This window comes from Symphodus melops, assembly GCF_947650265.1.
Source record: "Symphodus melops genome assembly, chromosome: 11".
NCBI lineage: Eukaryota > Metazoa > Chordata > Actinopteri > Labriformes > Labridae > Symphodus > Symphodus melops.
Window position 1 is genome coordinate 705,791 of NC_136701.1, and position 19,760 is coordinate 725,550.

Genomic DNA, 19,760 nt, shown 5'->3' on the forward strand with positions numbered 1-19,760 from the left:
ACCTCCTGTAGTTTAGAGACTGTAGGTACCAGCAGGTCTGATAACTGCAGACTCTACCTCCTGTAGTTTAGAGACTGTAGGTACCAGCAGGTCTGATAACTGCAGACTCTACCTCCTGTAGTTTAGAGACTGTAGGTACCAGCAGGTCTGATAACTGCAGACTCTACCTCCTGTAGTTTAGAGACTGTAGGTACCAGCAGGTCTGATAACTGCAGACTCTACCTCCTGTAGTTTAGAGACTGTAGGTACCAGCAGGTCTGATAACTGCAGACTCTCACGAGCCCGTGGATCCCTATATATATATATGATCTTAGAGATATTACCAATGTATTAATGATGAACAATGCAACATGTAATTAGCAACTATAATAATACATTTAAAATAAACGTAATTAATAAAAGAACAGAGGCTGCAACTATCAAGTTATCATTTGATGCAGCAAGAAAGTCAGAGGATGATCAGACAAAGAGGAGGAAAGGTGAGAAGTGTAATAAAGTCAGAGTGAAGGAGCCTGCAGATGAAACAGATGATGCTAAACTGTGACCTGCTGTGAATGAACAGACAGGCATCAGAATATTTGAAGGTCATGTTCAGTCACAGGAGGAATTATCCATCAATTATATTATTGGGATGTTTGGATCGAAAATATAATGTGACTTAAAGGGAAACTTCACCCATTGACATGAAGCTGTGTATCATTAGAAACATGGTAGTAGTGTTGAATGGTCGTGAATCCAGCCCTCATTTTGCCCTGAGACGAGAAAAATGTGTTTTTATTTGCCTGGAAGTTTTCTTCATGTGATGCAAAAAGCGTCATATTGCATCACATGAAGAAAACTGATATTATAGAATACGCTAATAATAATAATAATAATACATTTTATTTAATGGCGCCTTTCAAGCCACCCAAGGTCGCCTTACAGTGGATAAAAGCGGTACAGGAGGTTAAAACCAATCATAAAACAAACTAAAGACAGGTGTAGTGTGGAGTGAACAGTTACAGTGAGTGTGCCAGTTTAGACAGGTGGGTTTTGAGTTGGGATTTAAAGGTGGAGATGGACTCTGACTGTCGGATGTGGGGGGGGGGGAGTTCCAAAGTCTGGGTGCCGAGCAGCTGAAGGCTCGGGCAGCCCTGGTTCTGAGGCGTGGTGTGGGGATGGTTAGCAGTCCAGCAGAGGTTGAGCGGAGGGTGCGTGAGGGGCTGCAGTGATGGAGGAGGTCGCAGAGGTCAGTGTCTGGCGAGGTGGTGAAGAGCTTTGTAAGTAAGGAGGAGGTTTGTGTAGTCGATGCGATGTTGTACAGGGAGCCAGTGAAGTCCGATGGGAATGGGGGTGATGTGGTCAGATGATCCAGGCGGCAGAGTTCTGGATGAGTTGCAGTCTGTTGATGAGTTTGGCGGGGAGTCCAGTGAGGAGGGCGCTGCAATAGTCGATGCGGGAAGTGACAAATGAGTGAACATTTCAACATGCTGAGAAATAAGAGGAACAAAGAAGAGAAAAAACCATGAACAGCTTCGTTAAGTTGTGGTGTCTCTGAAGGCTTCATTCTCCCCCGTCTGTTTTTTAAATGAAGACGCTGCCTGCAGGCCACGATCATCAAACACAAGTCAGTAGTCCTGTTCAGACCGCCGAGGCGTTATGGGGGGACGCAGTGACCTCCCCTCTGTACCGTCTTCAGAGATAGTAACGGAGGAGAGACGGGATCAGCTGAGCCTGCGGGGAGAACAGTAGAGACGCACACATGAATCAGCCAGCCGAGAATAACAGCCGATATCAGTGAATCCAGTGACGATCAAATACGCACTGATAATCAATAGATTTATTCACCAGTCAAATATCATTTTGTTTCAGTTACATTGAGTTACACTAGCAGTTTTCTGTCACCAGCAGGGGGCGCAGTATGTATTACAACAAACAACCTCAAGTGAGGGGGCAGAAGCGGGCCCTGCCCCCTTTGGCCCGCCCAGAGTGGTGGGTGTGGGGTGGAGTCCAAATTCCCAAGCACGGAGGAGGGCTCAGTTTGAGGAAGCTCCAGCTGTTGCTCGCTCTCCAGCACGCTGTGATTTCATCGAGGTGGAGGTTTTATAAAAGTACTGTTCTGCTGATGAGTTATTGGCTCTGGGAAAGACAAATCTGTGAATATATTTATAACTGTCAGTGCTGTCAGCTCGCGTCTGTCCACAGGAGAGTTACTTTTCCTTTCCGTTATAAATCCTCCTCGGTCCGATCATGGAGCATGAAACAAATAGGAGAGGATATGAATTTGACTCTGTAAAGGGTCGTCACCTGAAGCTGCGTGACCTGAAAACGGAAGCTCAGCATCTGGATCACCGGTACCTCAAGAAAGATAACATGCTTGACATCTCTAACGATGAACCCGTCAACCAATTCTACATCCCTCCTTACCCGCGACCTGAGTTTGATGTGACTCGTCTGAAACACGACACAAACCGAGAAGGACTACAGGGCATCAGGATTAAAGAGGGCTTCATGGACCCCTTTGGCAGCTCCCTGCTGTGGTGGAGTCTGTCTGTGGGTCCAGATGAGGAGGCGTCAGCTGAGAGGAAGCTCCTGGAGACCACCTACCCGGACCGGACCGAGGAGCAGGTCCAGATGCAGGAGCGCTTCCTGCATAAGTTTGCCTCCTCCCCGGTCTTCTTGAACAGCTCCAGACTCGGCTCATACCGATTCACCCTCAGCCTGGAGGAGGTGCTGAAGGCCTACAGAGACCAGGTAACCCCCACGCTCACCCCCCCATTAGGACCGGTCTGAACAGGGTTTGAAGAAAGAAGGGTAATCAAAACAAATCATCAATGTTCACACATTTTTCATATTTGAAGGATTTAGAAAGTAATTCAAATATGGAACCATTCCATCCAACACGTTTAGAATCTGAATGAAGACAAAGTTGTTTTTAAACTTCACAGAAGTTAAAAAATAAAGTTAGAACCAGTTTGAAACTTCAATAAAGCATGACCTTGTGTTTCTAACTTTTCTGGGAGAAGTTTTCTAAATGACAGCTCTCTGAAGGAGGAAGAAAGTGTTTCTGTCCCGTTCTCTCCTGAGTGTATAGAGAGGTGTGAGGCGTCCAGTTAAATCTGTTTTCTCCTCTCTAGTTTTGCGGTGGAGCAGAGCCCGTCATGCGAGTGCTGAGGACCGACCTTTACCCACAGGAAGTGATGTATGCTGTGGTGGTCCATGGTCCAGACCATCAGCACCTGTATGATAACCATCCATTACTGACAGACGGGCCAGACTCTGTCTATGCTTACAGAGATGGTCACTTCCTGTGGAGGTCTGAGGCCATGTGTGGGACGCACAGGTAATCAGCTGTCTGAGGGACTGACCTTTGAACTGTTTGTCACATGTTACAGAACCAAACTGTGGGGTCGAACCTGTGATGTTCTGTGGGCTTATGGGAAATGGTGTTCATTTCAACATGCTGAGAAATAAGAGGAACAAAGAAGAGAAAAAACCATGAACAGCTTCGTTAAGTTGTGGTGTCTCTGAAGGCTTCATTCTCCCCCGTCTGTTTTTTAAATGAAGACGCTGCCTGCAGGCCACGATCATCAAACACAAGTCAGTAGTCCTGTTCAGACCGCCGAGGCGTTATGGGGGGACGCAGTGACCTCCCCTCTGTACCGTCTTCAGAGATAGTAACGGAGGAGAGACGGGATCAGCTGAGCCTGCGGGGAGAACAGTAGAGACGCACACATGAATCAGCCAGCCGAGAATAACGACCGATATCAGTGAATCCAGTGACGATCAAATACGCACTGATAATCAATAGATTTATTCACCAGTCAAATATCATTTTGTTTCAGTTTCATTGAGTTACAGTAGCAGTTTTCTGTCACCAGCAGGGGGCGCAGTATGTATTACAACAAACAACCTCAAGTGGTGTTGCACGTTCACGCTCAGTTACTCTCCAGCTGAGTGACCATCTTGTCTTCATTATAAATCTCTTCCACAAGTGTTCCAACACAGATCTCAGAAAGATATCGGCCGATATATCGGTATCTGATGATTTTCTCTCCTTGATATCCATATCGGGATCGGCCCCAAGAATCCTACATCGGTCAGTCCTAGAGCAAGGACTTTATGAATTCACAGACTGGGATACAGATATTACGTCATCGTGGAGTATGAATGACGACTGAGCTTAGCTACAATGCTTTTCTGAACAGAAGGTTTTTTAAAATCATTTCTTTGCTAATGACACACTTTTATATCCACGAGATGCTCACTTGTTTATTAACAACCGTTCTGAACAAGTCAAGATGACATTTGATGGTTTCTGTCTGACTAAATGTCTTTGGGTTTGGTCTGTGTTGTTTAAAGCAGACAGAACACAGAGAGTGAAGTTTTCCTGTTGGCTGTTTTGAGCTGTCATCTCTGAACTCATATCAGCGCAAATGAAGGAAAAACTTAGAATAGAATAAACTTTAAGTTCACATATTCTGCTAAATCCACCTCACCCTGTACCTCTAATTAATGTGTCTCTATTTGTCTCCAAACCCCCCAATCATGAGAAAAGTCCATCCTCTCCATCTTCTGCCTGCTCCACTTTTCAGTAAATGTGTACTCAAACAGGCCGTTTGGAGATGTTCCCTTCATGACATCACAAAGGGCAGTAGCCCCTCCCCCAGGTGGGTGACACTCCCACAGCTAGGTGTTTGTTCTGCCCTCTGAGTCTGCCTTCTCACCGTAAACAATAGGACATGGAGCCAGAAAGCAGCGAGTACACCCGAGCCCTTCCAGAGAGGGGGCGTGGTCAGACACAGCTCATTTACATATTTAAAGCTACAGACACAGAAACAGCCTGTTCTGAGCAGGGCTGAAATAGAGGGGTTTATAGACATGATCAAATACAGGATCAGAGTGGATTTACAACAACACACTTCACACACATGATGAAGAGGAGCGAGGACACTGATTTCACCTGAAGAGGAGGAGATCATGTGACCTTTAAGTTCTATCTAAGGTTAATTTATTTATTGTTTTCTTTGTATTTTTCAGCTATCAGTTGGTCCGTAGAGACGACAAAAAGCAGATGGGAGCAGAACCCTGCGAAGGGAGGCCACAATTCTATGTTTGGGATAATGTTGGCATCGCTCTGCATGTGGATAACAAGGTACCTTCACTGCTCTGATGATAACAATGTTATTTTTTAAGTTCAACTTCTTACGGTGGCCCTGAAGGTCAAAACACAAAAAGTATTTTATTAAAAACGACATTTCCCTTTTTCCCTGTGCGTCACTTCATTGAGCTGACCGGCTCTTCTGGCGCTGAGACTCAAGACAGTGTTGGGGTCCAGCCAAAATGACAAAGTTCAGGCTGTGTCGTTTGGAGAACTACAACAAAAGACTCTTTATCCCAGCATGCCTTGCAGGTACTCCCAGAATGCCTTGCCACACCTAACACATAGGTGTGAAGTCTGGGAGGTATAAAGCCAGCCATGCTTCATTGTTCTGCCTCTTTCAAACGTCGCCTGCCGATGTCCGAAGATACCCAACTTTGTTCCTGTTTCCAACACGCTGCTCTTTGTTTAAGTTTTGGCGCGCAGCTAATCCAAAGGCCTTGAAGCACACCGACGTCCGAAATTCCGAGCTTAGATCATCCACTTGAACGCATCTCCCAAGCAGATCGTTTATTTCTCCCGTGTTAAAACGGTATAGAGAGAGATTGTAAGGATTACGTCTCGTTCCGTCCTTTAAAGAAAGGACACCCACGGAGATCACCTCGCTCGACGGAGGACACGACGGCCCTGCTCAACCCCTTTGGACACACACGCCGCCATCAGCTAACAACTGCAGGAAGGCCGCTCCAGGACCTCTTTTCTTCCTTTCATCAACCGTGGACGAAACGGTGACAAGTGAGGCTTAGCTAGGTCTGGGCAGTTAGATATAGAGAGTGTGTTTAATAACTGAGTTATTATGGTGAAACGGTGATAATATTTTGTTTGGTGTTTGACCGATGTGTCTTAGATTTTACTAGAGTAAAATCTCTTTTGTTTCCTTTATTTGTGTCGCTGTGCCCCCTGTGTTTATCTGTGAGCTCCCGCGTCATAACCGGGCAATAGACTCATTATCAGAAAGACTAGTGTGAACGCTGTCTGATACAAATCCAGCCGCTGGCTTCTGATAAGTGAAAGTTACTATGCTCTGAGTTGTGGTGAGCTCCAGTCCGAGATTGAGCTGTCGAGGGGCGTTGTATCTCTCCCGCTCTCTCGCTTTACACACACACGCACCTTTCGGTAAACGCACACACATAGAGATCTGTGGCTTTCCAGACGCTGCTGAAACGTAGATCACGTTCTGTGTCCGCCATCACGTGACCACGCGTGGTCGCCGCCATTTTTGATCGCTGTCTGTCTCTGTCTGTCCCTCCCCCTCTCACGTTCACACACACACACACACACACACACATACACACATGTGCCACGCTTGTTTGTTCTGTTTGTTACTTGTAGTTTGGCTTATGATGGTTGTTTGTTTGATTGAGTTTCATTGATTAACTTGATGTTGCTTTGTTAAATAAATTCTATTATATTTTACAAAGTCGTTGTTTGTGATCACTGTGAATTTGCTTTGTGACTTAGGCTGGGTGAAAGGGCTTTGTGTTCGGATTTCACACCTTCAATTAAATACAGATTATTAATTATTAATGATATTGGTATTTAATTAAATAATTTGAGACTGATATTGGTAATATTTTGGTTGTTCCCTGTTTACAGGGTGGTGCCCCGAGGTTTATTAAACACAGTTTAATAACAATTATTGATTTAGATTAATAATTAAATAAACTTAATTATTAATTTATTTTGACAATCAAATTTTACTTCATAAAACCCAACATAGCAGTTGGTCAGGTATTCGCTCCTGAAAATTCCCAACATAATGGTGCCCCGTGTGAGGCCCTTAATAAACCAGCTTTGTTACATTGTTTGTTCACAGTGATCCAAACTTTTAATCCTAAAGTGATTCTTCTAAAAGAAATTCTTTTCTTTGGGAGATTACTTTTTGTTGTTGTTTTTTTTAAGCAGAGCAAACATCAAGTTGTGTGTTAGTTGTGCTGTTGCGTGTTGATGAGTGAGTAGTTTAATAATTTTTGTGTGCTTATTGTTGTTGGAGACAACAAGTTAGCCATTTGTTCAGTCAGGAGTGTAACTTTAAAATTGTTACAGAGCCAGCTGCCTGAGAGGCGTGTCTTCCCCCAATCCTCAAAAGGACTTGAGGTGTGAATGTTCGCACCTAGCTGCCAGGACAGACTGCACTGATCCGGTTTAGAACCGTAGGTCAGAATTGCCTCCTGCTGACTTTTATCTTGCAGCTTCACAAACAGAAATCCACTAAGGTATTCTGTTTTTACCACATTAACATGGGCACCAAGACTTCTTGTGAGCCAGGAGCTAAGACTCCTTTTGGATCAGACCACCACACATCACCACAAGAAACTGTTGCTGGTCTGACACACCGCTCCTTAGAGGAGATTTCAAACCTGAACAGCTATTTAATTAGCATTTGTAAGAACACCTTGAGAAAGGTAGGTGACCAGGCCAACCCCCGAGCCAAGATCACCCCCAACAAAGACAGAATGTCTGCGAAAGACCTTCAGCAGCCAGGGACCAAGGCCCCCTGTGGATCACACAATCCACCCCCTCAGGTTGGAGTTGCAGGTTTAAACCATGTCCCTTTAAAGGTCAACAGTCTGAACTCCTCCACCCTCAGCACAGGCGAAGACAAATTAAATGAATTGGTTGAGTATATGACTCATCTAACGGGGAAACCACAGTACACATCTTCGAATGTTCTCGGCCAACTTCTCCTCCTTTTCCAGCGCAAATCATATTTGCAGCAAAATAGACACCAGGCACAGCTCGCCCAGGTGCAAGAAGATAACCAGATCCTAAAGGACGGCTTCAAAAGGATGCAGGACCGACTTAAGACCTTGCAAGTCGAATGCAAGGCCCTGCAGGAGGAGAATAAAATACTGCAAGAAAGCTGCAGGTTAGCCAGACGAATGAAAGAAAGTGTCATGGTACCCGGAATTCAGGAGGAGCAGGTACGCACCGCAGCCCCCACGCCAGCTGAGGAAGCCCTACACAAGGGATGGGATACTGAACCAGATCCCTGGAGGAAGGAGACAGACATGTTGGACGACCAGAGGACTTATGAGTCTTCAGACGACTCGGGCAACTCCCACCAGACTGTAACTCATGGTCTATGGACCAGACAGAGTGTCAGTGCTTCAATGGAGACACTCCAGCCAGAGGTCCAATCCCTGCAGGAAGAGAACAAATCTCTTCGTCAGCACCTACGAACTGCCAAGCAGAAGGTGTTAGACGCCTTTGAATTAATTAAGGGAGCACAGGTAAGCATAGAGCAAGCCACGTCGTCAGGATATGACTCTGATCGTGCACCAAGCCCCTTAGAAGATCAAACGCCCCTGCTGAAAAAGCTCAGTAGAAAACCGAGCAGCCAGGATAGTCTAATGACTGAACAAAGTCTTGTTCCCCCTGTTAATCCTGAACAGAAAGACTTTGACTGTAGAGCCCCTCCCTTTGAGAAAACGCTCCGGTACACTGACAGTTGTCACACTTTTTCACACCTTGACAGGTTTGAATCACCCCATGGGAAGGGGGGTGACTTCTCAGCCCCCACAGGCAGAGAGTACATCAGGCCCTCTGCTGCCACCTGCAGGTTCCCACCACAGGATACACAGCTGAGCAGTTATGGCACGTCTGATGACTCGGATGGCTCCTATGGGAAGGGGGGTGACTTCTCAGCCCCCACAGGCAGAGAGTACATCAGGCCTTCTGCTGCCACCTGCAGGTTCCCACCACAGGATACACAGCTGGGCAGTTATGGCATGTCGGATGGCCCCTATGGGAAGGGGGGTGACTTCTCAGCCCCCACAGGCAGAGAGTACATCAGGCCCTCTGCTGCCACCTGCAGGTTCCCACCACAGGATACACAGCTGAGCAGTTATGACAGGTCTGATGACTCGGATGGCTCCTATGGGAAGGGGGGTGACTTCTCAGCCCCCACAGGCAGAGAGTACATCAGGCCCTCTGCTGCCACCTGCAGGTTCCCACCACAGGATACACAGCTGGGCAGTTATGGCACATCGGATGGCTCCTATGGGAAGGGGGGTGACTTCTCAGCCCCCACAGGCAGAGAGTACATCAGGCCCTCTGCTGCCACCTGCAGGTTCCCACCACAGGATACACAGCTGGGCAGTTATGGCACGTCGGATGGCTCCTATGGGAAGGGGGGTGACTTCTCAGCCCCCACAGGCAGAGAGTACATCAGACCCTCTGCTGCCACCTGCAGGTTCCCACCACAGGATACACAGCTGAGCAGTTATGACACGTCTGATGACTCGGATGGCTCCTATTCACCCAGATATCCAATAATGCGCACAAAGCTCATTGATTCTCTGGTGGATGATGCGACCCGCTTTGATCCAGATAATACAGACTTTAAAATAGTCGATTATCTTAGAGAGATCAACCTGCTCCTCCGTGAAATCCCTGATGCATCCACCTGTGAAAAACTCAGGCTGATCTGGAAGACAACTTCCAACAGTGTTCATGACTTCATCAGTACCCTCCGGCCCAGGATTAGAGAAAAGTACTCTGCACTCTGCAATGTTTTGTGCGAGGAATACTCCACCTTCGTTTACCCTGCAGAGAAACTTGTTGGTGCTTTCAAAGTCCTCCACCAGGAACATGAAGCCCCCAGAAAGTACTACCAGCGCCTAAGGTCAGCATACTTTCAGGGACATAGGTCTCCAGGTATGGACGAGGATGGAACTCTCAAGTCCATCTTCGTGTACAACCTGCATAGCAGTGTGCGGCCAACTGTTGAGCTGCACTACCGAACTCATCAGCCGAGTATGCAAGAGGTCAAGGAGTTAGCACAGGCAGTGTGGGAGACACGCATACGCCCTGAGCCTGAAAGTCACAGAGGTGGCGTAGCACTTGAAGGCAACAAATTGCCTCGTGCTATGAAGAAGTCCAAGAGACCACGTCACCGGCAGAGAAGACGACAGAGCCAGGGGGGTGAAGGGTTGAGCCAGCCATAGGGTAGGTTCCAGCCTGAGGAGTCAATCACTGACAGACCTGAACAGAACTCTCGGGATGACCGAAGCCTAAGACAGAAGGGTAGGTATAACCAGAGTTCCCAAGAGGAACTCTCGGGATGACCGAAGCCTAAGTCAGAAGGGTAGGTATAACCAGAGTTCCCAAGAGCTTCATAAGGAAGCAGGTCTCGGCAGTGAAATGACTAGCACAATTCCGAGGGGGGTGATAGATGGGGTAAGACAGTGGCAGGCCTCCAGCCCTTACAAAGAACCAGGTTCTGACTCCACATTGGGGAGGCGTGAGTAGCTCCCATTTCAAAATCCAGTAACTCTACTCACGCTTTCGTTGTTGTTGTTTTGTTTTGTTTTGTGGCCTCACACCCATAGTGAGACTCTACATGTACATGTACATTACGCACTGACATGCCACAAACACACACAGGCTTTCTCCTGCCCAGTCAAGGAGTTAGCCCACACATCTACACATGAAACTGTTCTCTTTCTCTCTTCCTCTTGTTTGTTTGTTTCATGTGTTTTGTCAAAGAATGCACCTTGAGCAGCAATGCTTCGCTAATGTCTGATTATGTTTTGATGTTTAGCGCTAGACATAGTTAGACAGTCTGCCCAGACTTTGCCTCAATGTCTGCCCAGACCAAATGCCTCTTGAATTTATGGACTGTTTGCCAAATTAACTTTTGTACAAGTATCTCCAAAGCACGTGGACTGGTGGCCCATAGTGCCCTGAAGACCATGACCTGCATCCCGCTCTTCAGGCCAGGGGGGATGTTGGGGTCCAGCCAAAATGACAAAGTTCAGGCTGTGTCGTTTGGAGAACTACAACAAAAGACTCTTTATCCCAGCATGCCTTGCAGGTACTCCCAGAATGCCTTGCCACACCTAACACATAGGTGTGAAGTCTGGGAGGTATAAAGCCAGCCATGCTTCATTGTTCTGCCTCTTTCAAACGTCGCCTGCCGATGTCCGAAGATACCCAACTTTGTTCCTGTTTCCAGCACGCTGCTCTTTGTTTAAGTTTTGGCGCGCAGCTAATCCAAAGGCCTTGAAGCACACCGACGTCCGAAATTCCGAGCTTAGATCATCCACTTGAACGCATCTCCCAAGCAGATCGTTTATTTCTCCCGTGTTAAAACGGTATAGAGAGAGATTGTAAGGATTACGTCTCGTTCCGTCCTTTAAAGAAAGGACACCCACGGAGATCACCTCGCTCGACGGAGGACACGACGGCCCTGCTCAACCCCTTTGGACACACACGCCGCCATCAGCTAACAACTGCAGGAAGGCCGCTCCAGGACCTCTTTTCTTCCTTTCATCAACCGTGGACGAAACGGTGACAAGTGAGGCTTAGCTAGGTCTGGGCAGTTAGATATAGAGAGTGTGTTTAATAACTGAGTTATTATGGTGAAACGGTGATAATATTTTGTTTGGTGTTTGACCGATGTGTCTTAGATTTTACTAGAGTAAAATCTCTTTTGTTTCCTTTATTTGTGTCGCTGTGCCCCCTGTGTTTATCTGTGAGCTCCCGCGTCATAACCGGGCAATAGACTCATTATCAGAAAGACTAGTGTGAACGCTGTCTGATACAAATCCAGCCGCTGGCTTCTGATAAGTGAAAGTTACTATGCTCTGAGTTGTGGTGAGCTCCAGTCCGAGATTGAGCTGTCGAGGGGCGTTGTATCTCTCCCGCTCTCTCGCTTTACACACACACGCACCTTTCGGTAAACGCACACACATAGAGATCTGTGGCTTTCCAGACGCTGCTGAAACGTAGATCACGTTCTGTGTCCGCCATCACGTGACCACGCGTGGTCGCCGCCATTTTTGATCGCTGTCTGTCTCTGTCTGTCCCTCCCCCTCTCACGTTCACACACACACACACACACACACACATACACACATGTGCCACGCTTGTTTGTTCTGTTTGTTACTTGTAGTTTGGCTTATGATGGTTGTTTGTTTGATTGAGTTTCATTGATTAACTTGATGTTGCTTTGTTAAATAAATTCTATTATATTTTACAAAGTCGTTGTTTGTGATCACTGTGAATTTGCTTTGTGACTTAGGCTGGGTGAAAGGGCTTTGTGTTCGGATTTCACACCTTCAATTAAATACAGATTATTAATTATTAATGATATTGGTATTTAATTAAATAATTTGAGACTGATATTGGTAATATTTTGGTTGTTCCCTGTTTACAGGGTGGTGCCCCGAGGTTTATTAAACACAGTTTAATAACAATTATTGATTTAGATTAATAATTAAATAAACTTAATTATTAATTTATTTTGACAATCAAATTTTACTTCATAAAACCCAACATAGCAGTTGGTCAGGTATTCGCTCCTGAAAATTCCCAACAACAGTGATTTCTGCTGAGTCATCTCTTTTACAGACACATCTTGACTGGGTACTTCGGGCTCTGGATTTTAGCCTTGTAGTTTCTGTTTGTAGTACATTTTGTTTACTGACCAATGAGGTTTCAGCAAAGTTTGGCGCTTGCAGGAGAAACGCTGCCAGAACACAATCCACCGCAATGACATCATGACGTCCATCGACGATACTCTGACAACGATAGGTCTCTCTCTTTAAACAGATATCTTTATTAGAGGGCAGCAAACAATCTGTTCTTCATCAGACATTCTCTCTTTAGACTCTAATCTGTGGACGTAGTGTCATAAAGCCTGAGCTGAAAGCTGTTTTTGGCTAACAGCTAGCAAAACTTGAGATGACTGAGAGGTTCACCGTCACTCCCAGAGACAGACACAGTATTGGATCCTGTCAAACCCCAACCAACCAATGAGCATCATGGGCAGGACTTAACTCTTCGTTAAGCTTTGTGTCAGAACAGAAGAGGACTAACATCAGCTCTAACTTTACCAAGCCCGAACTCTAAAACCTCAACAGAACTAGCTTGGTGTCTCACTGTAGTCCTGCCCCTGTTTTAACCACTCTGCTCTGTCCTCCTGTTTCAGGTGCTGAAGTTTGATGTGGACCGACTGAGAGAGAGCCTGACGTTCTGTGATGAAGCAGAGGTTAAAACTGAAAAGGAGATCCCTTTTGATTCCTACGAGGAAGCAGATAAGTTGGTGAAGAAGCTCTGGCCTTCAGCACTGAAGAGAGATGATGAAGTCAGAAATGTTGACGCTCAGGAATTCACAGGGGCTCGTTTGAGTGACTTAAAGCTTTAATAACTGTGTAGTTCATTCAACTCTACAGTATGTGAATGAAGCGCTTCACCGGCATTCAGTGTGTTTAAAGTATGTAGCAGATTTTTTATTCTGATTGATTCTAGATTTAACAGCCCTCATGAATTTTATATCTTTCAATCCAATCACAGATTTTAAAGCGTGTTTATTGATTTCTCTTTATATCCTGTAACAGTCTCTGACTCTGTTATATTTGAAAATGTCGTCAAGAGATTCAAACACAAAACAAATGTCCTTCATGAGAAATGATCTGAAGGCTTGTTTTTAACATTCAGACACACTTTGTGTTACACTCCTCGACATGACCTCATAATGATGATGATTATAATGTTTTTATTTAACTTTCCTTTCTTTAAAGCTGATTCATATCATGTTTAAATCCTGCACTGATAAAGATGAGACCATCTTTCATTTGGTGATTAAATTAATGTGTGATTTGTTTAATTCTTTTCTTTTTTCATTCATTTAATTTGCTCATATATTGATCTATTATATTTAGACTATACCTGGAGTGCCTTGTTACTGTTGTTGGAAAGGTGTATCTGTTGTTATTGGATCGTTGCTGTGGGAAGTCTGGTACCAGTCAATAAATTAATTCAATAAAAACAACAAAAAAAGAGAGTTTTTATTGATCATTTATTTATTTATACTTCAAACAACTGTTTCTCTCTTCAAGGTTTAAATAGTTTCAGTTTGGGTGAACCTTTTCTGAATAGCCACAGTTTCGTATGCAGTACGGACTTTTTAGTTGTTGGGTCCAGCCAGAAGGCCAGACTAAATTCAGGACTGTGTCCCTTTGGAGAACCAAGCATGGCAATTACAGACTGGCACAGAAATGAGTCCTAAAACCAGGAAGTGAGTTAGCATTTTAGCGCCACGTGTTCTAACCTCTAAAAGTCAATGTGGATTTTAAATGTGTTTGTGTTTAGACGCCTGAAATAAGGTCTGTGGTTAACACAAACTGAAGAGATGTTGATGTTTTGTTAGACGACATAAACTATGTTAGCTAAGACCCCACAAGTTTTTCCGCAAACTTAAAATGGCGGTTGCTAACAAGTGGCTAAATGAGACTACAGTGGTTGTCTGAGACATTGAATGTCATCACGCCGGGAACTCTCCAAATAATAGCTAAAAATAGCCAAGCGGTAACCTCAGGTCTGTTCAGGGTTTTTTAAGTCACCTTGTGCGTGTTGGTTTTCTTAGAGAAGGGAGAGAAGAGACTCAGGTTCAAATTGAACAAACCAGAAAGTTTAATAAAGCAAGGTGATACAATGCAGATACCGAGGGCGTTGTCTCAGCTGAGGGTCGACCTCGCTGACTCGCACGTCAGCTACCAAAACCAGAGAGTAGACCCTGAGTGTCAGAAATCACAGGATTATATACAGTAGGAAGTTGTCTCCTCTAAAATGTTGGTGTGCTGTGTCAGCAGAAGTTTTAGCAGAGATGATGTGATGTTCGTGTGTTAGCTTCTGATAAAGAAAGTGTCCCTGAGGTGCTGCACCTGGAGAAGACAATAGAGAGTCCGTGCTGCAACTTTAAAGCAAAAGGAAGAGGCCCATATAAGGATATACGGAAGAGGCACATTGGCCTAACAGTACAGTAATTTGTTAAATGGTTATATAATTCCCCCTTTTGACAAAATGTTATTGTGTCAACAACAACTATATGTGCGTGGCGTGTGAAAGCACCCAACAAATCATCTAATACAGAAAATCAAAAAGTCTAATCTTAACTCAACCACCCAACGCAGCACCACAATTGGCAGAGTGAAAACTCCCGAGGCCCTAAGTAGGAAGGAGGCCTGGTGACAATGATTGGACACCTGTACACCTAAAACACACCAAAATGATAAAAAGTAAAAAGCAATCCTTCATAACTGGGACTAAACAAAATCCATGTACATCCCGTAGTACCACTCGGGATGGAGCGTTTAACCTTCTTAATTATCAACCAGTTAACATGACAACAGCAATGAGCAAAACTTTATTACATAATAGATGCAGGAAATGGAGTAAACTTCAGCATAGCTGATGTAGCAATGTGTAATGCGACTATGTGTTGTGAGTGTTGGTGTTCACAGAACCGGGAGAGCACGCCAGTTTTGGTCTTGCTCTTCGTCATCAGCATCATCATCATTTACAAAGCCGTGCTTTTCAGAAACATCCAAGTGAAAAGGTTTAGAGTAATCAGGGGAGTGGAGGGAGGGTGCAGAAGCTAGAGATTGTTTGAGAGAGACAAAGGCCTGTTCAGCGTCAGTAGTCAAGTCAAGAGTAGCCTGTAAGTTAGTCTGTCCAGCAGCAGTCATTAGAGCATGAAGAGGTGCTGCAGTCTCTGTGTTAGCAATAAAAGAGGAACTGTAACCAGTCAGACCAAGAGAGGACATCATATCTTTAGACGATTCAGTCATGGACAGGCCAGTGTTTCCAACCTGACGTCCCAGAAAGACAACAGAGGAACGGCAACATTGCAATTTAGAACGAGAGACTTTGTAGCCTTTTTGAGAAAGTAGGGAAAGAACATTATGAGTGACCTTCAAACATGTAGCAGGTGAGGGGGCAGCTATCAGCAAATCATCCACATACTGGAGGAGAACCACACCATGTGGGAGTGTGAGAGCGGATAAATGTTTTAAAAGGACAGCGTTGAAAAATCCAGGGGAGTGAATGAAACCTTGAGGGAGGCGAGTGTAAGTGTACTGTTGGCCTTGAAGGGTAAAAGCAAACATCTGAGCAGTCTCAGAAGAGATTGGGACACAGAAAAAAGCGTTAGCTAAGTCAATGCAGGTGAGACTAGTATGTCGTGGAGACACAGATGAGAGCATGGTGTAAGGATTGGGTGTCGAGTACGGGCAGGGGCGTACCACATGATTGATTGGACAGAGGTCATGGACCATCTGAGCTTCTTTTTTACCAGGTTTGGGCACAGGAAAAATAGGGGTGCTCCATGGGCTGGAGGTGGGGATGACAACTTTACTCATCAGTAAACCTTTAAGAGTGACAGAGAGTTTATCTAACCTATTTCAAGAGAGTGGGTACTGGGGTTGGTAAATGGGCTGTACATCTGGTTTAAGAGGGATATCAAGGGGTTCCATATCAATCAGGCCTACATCAGTGGGACCAGCAGACCATAAAGAGTCAGGGAGAGTAGATAGAATAGAAGCAGAGGAAGGGTGATCAGAGGAAGTGGATAGAGGACAGTGACGTGACACACGTTCAAACAGGAGATGGAGTGTGGAGGAGTGAGAAGTTCTGTAAGAGGAGAGAGAGGGGGAATAAAAAAGATCTGCATGTTGAGGTTGCTCCCAATCTGTAGCCTCGAGACAATGTTTCACCATGGGTCCCAACGCCTTGGGGGTTGTCTTGGTTACGGACCATGAGGGTGACGTGGAGAGTGGAGGAAAAACCAAGCTTAAAAAAGGTCAACAGTTCCTCTGGCAGCATGACAGCAGCAGCCACATCTTCTGGACCAACATAAATGTTTGCAGCAGAACAAAGGTTTGTGTTACCGGTCCCAGAACTGACGTAGTAAAAGAGGAACCAGGAAGAGGGTTATTTACAGAGGAGTACCTAGCACCTGTATCTATCATCAAAGGAAGATGTTGGTTGCCTACAGTAACATTTATGATGGGTTCCAGGTCTGCTGGGTCGTCTGGTCTTGGTTCCAGGCACCCCTAAAATGAGTCACTACCACTAGGGAGAGGGCCTGGTGCCTGGTGGGGTCGAGGATGAGGTGGAGGAGGTTGTGGAGGAGGGGGAGGGCAAAACTATACTCATAGGGGTGGGGGTGGGGTTGCTGTGTGCCATCCAATGTCCCAGCTCACCACAATGGAAACAACCAGACTTATCATTCCTGTACCTCTAAATAGTAAACACTCTGCCTCTGTGTGGACCACGCCCTCTAGCAGTCATTAGAGCACGAAGAGGTGCTGCAGTCTCTGTGTTAGCAATAAAAGAGTAACTGTAACCAGTCAGACCAAGAGAGGACATCATATCACCAACAGTTTTAGGTTTGGTATGATTCAAAATGGAAGCTTTAGACGATTCAGTCATGGACAGGCCAGTGTTTCCAACCTGACGTCCCAGAAAGACAACAGAGGAACGGCAACATTGCAATTTAGAACGAGAGACTTTGTAGCCTTTTTGAGAAAGTAGGGAAAGAACATCATGAGTGACCTTCAAACATGTAGCAGGTGAGGGGGCAGCTATCAGCAAATAGCTTGAAACCTTGAGGGAGGCGAGTGTAAGTGTACTGTTGGCCTTGAAGGGTAAAAGCAAACATCTGAGCAGTCTCAGAAGAGATTGGGACACAGAAAAAAGCGTTAGCTAAGTCAATGCAGGTGAGACTAGTATGTCGTGGAGACACAGATGAGAGCATGATGTAAGGATTGGGTGTCGAGTACGGGCAGGGGCGTACCACATGACTGATTGGACAGAGGTCATGGACCATCCAAGCTTCTTTTTTACCAGGTTTGGGCACAGGAAAAATAGGGGTGCTCCATTGAAGTCAGGTCCCCTGAAGTCACAATAACTTATCCCTCATGACCCTCCATAGCCACTCAGTGTACAACCCCAGTGGTGCTGTGTCAGGTTTGGTTATAGTCAGAGCCCTGACTTCTATGTCTTGTAATGCTTCACCCCCAACAGCCCCCGTAACCAGGCGTCTATAATCTCCCAAGCAACACTCCACTCCCATATGGAGATCACAAAAAGCAGAAATCCACACGGCTGCTCCCTTTTTAATGTCTTGGAGCTTCCCGAGCAAACACTGCACATCTGCTAGAGTATAGACTGGTGTAGTAATGACGTGTTTTTGTCGGCCAAACCGAAAACATGGCGCCGATGGTTCCTTCGAAAATTTGCCTATGGGATCTGTTTTGTTCAGCTGGATAATCTTTACAGATGAACATCATTTATATGAAGTTTGAAGAGTTAATGCAGCCCAGAGAAGTAGAAAGCTAACGTTATGGTACAAGCTAACTACACCGCGGTCGGTTTATAATGACATCACGACCGTAATGCTTCATCGATCTAATCAGCGGATTTGACAAGCTAGCTAAATGTTAGCTGAATAAATGGTTTATTAACCTAATATTTGCAAGAGCACTGAAAAACATGACTAGAGGCTGTAAGGAGGATTAGGGAGAGAGTTCCCGGCGTGATGATGTGTAATGTCTGCGACAACCACTGTAGTTTCAGTTAGCTACTTGTTAGCAAACGCCGTTGAAAGTTCACGTAAAAACTTTAAAATTCACAAGTGGGGTCTTAGCTAACGTAGTTTATCTCGTCTAACAAAACGTCAACATCTCTTCAGCTTGTGTGAACCACAGACCTTATTTCAGGCTAAACACAAACCCATTGACTTTTAGAGGTTGGAACCACAGCGCTAAAATGCTAACTCACTTCCTGGTTTTAGGACTCAAAACTACACCAGTCTATACTGTGTGTAAGTGGTTGACATGTCTCCAGCACGTGTGTGTGCACGTAGAGGGAGTTGAAAATGTGAGTGAAGTTGATAGCATAGCATAGATCTGTAAGGTGGTGGTGGTGTGTACGAGCGGTTGTGTGGCTTCAGCAGCAATCCCTTACTTTTCTTCAGAATTGCTTCTGCTCAGACGTATCGCTCCATCTCTCTGTCTGTCTTCCCCGCTGCTCTGGCTGCCTATCAAAAGACAGCGAGACGTCATCTTCTTGTCTAAATGACCTTCCCAACTCCTTTAACCCCTGACTGACTCCCTGCTCCCCGCTGCCTCAGACCCCCTGCAGTGGGTGATAATCCTCTCCTGCATTACATTCTGCATGTTAGCTACACCTTGTATGAGCTTATCAGGACAACACCCTTCTTTTAAGTGACCCCCTGTTGCACCCCCCGCTGACTGTCTGCTGTGTCTACTTGCATTACTCTGTCTGTCAACTTCCTCTGTACTGAAAAAACACCTGTTGCTTCTTCCTGCAACTGACCTGTCGCTGCCCTCGCTTCTTCCTCATCATCACTTCCCCCTTCTGACTCAGTTTCCCTATTCTGCTGGAAATGCTGCTGACTCCGTCCCCCTCCCCCCTGTGGGGATGTGTGCATGGCAGTATGTGTGGTTGCGTCATGTTCATCATCACTGTGAGTGATTGTGTAATCCATTAGACCTGTTAAATGTACCACAGGAGCCTGGAGATGGCCTGTGCTGTGTCTGTGTTTCTGACTTTTTCTCTTGGAGCTTGAATGATCAGTTTTAGGTTTTGCTCCTGATTTACTGGGCACAGCGCCCTGATAAGCATTTAACTGTGTGTGTGCTGCAGCGTATGGCCCTGTTGGTGGAGGATCAATTGTGGGTGTGTCAAAAATGTCATATGGTGGGGGAGCAGGAGGGTCCGCTATGCGTGTGAGTTGAAGTGGCTTCTGTTTCTTCTGTCCTGCCTCTCCCTGTAACTGTTTCCACTTATCAATAACTTGAAACAGGGT

The 19,760-nt window shown here is 45.6% G+C and overlaps 1 protein-coding gene across 1 annotated transcript in view; it reads left to right on the top strand.

Moving 5' to 3' along the window:
- The first annotated feature begins 2,016 nt into the window (after positions 1-2,016).
- Positions 2,017-19,760, top strand: part of LOC306831872 (uncharacterized protein) — a 38,867-nt gene continuing 21,123 nt past the window's right edge. Inside the window, exons 1-3 of the mRNA XM_079356118.1 lie at positions 2,017-2,733; positions 3,117-3,322; positions 5,020-5,134. Of these exons, the coding sequence (XP_079212244.1) occupies positions 2,230-2,733; positions 3,117-3,322; positions 5,020-5,134 (825 nt within the window). The 5' untranslated portion in view covers positions 2,017-2,229. The remainder of the gene's footprint in view (positions 2,734-3,116; positions 3,323-5,019; positions 5,135-19,760) is intronic.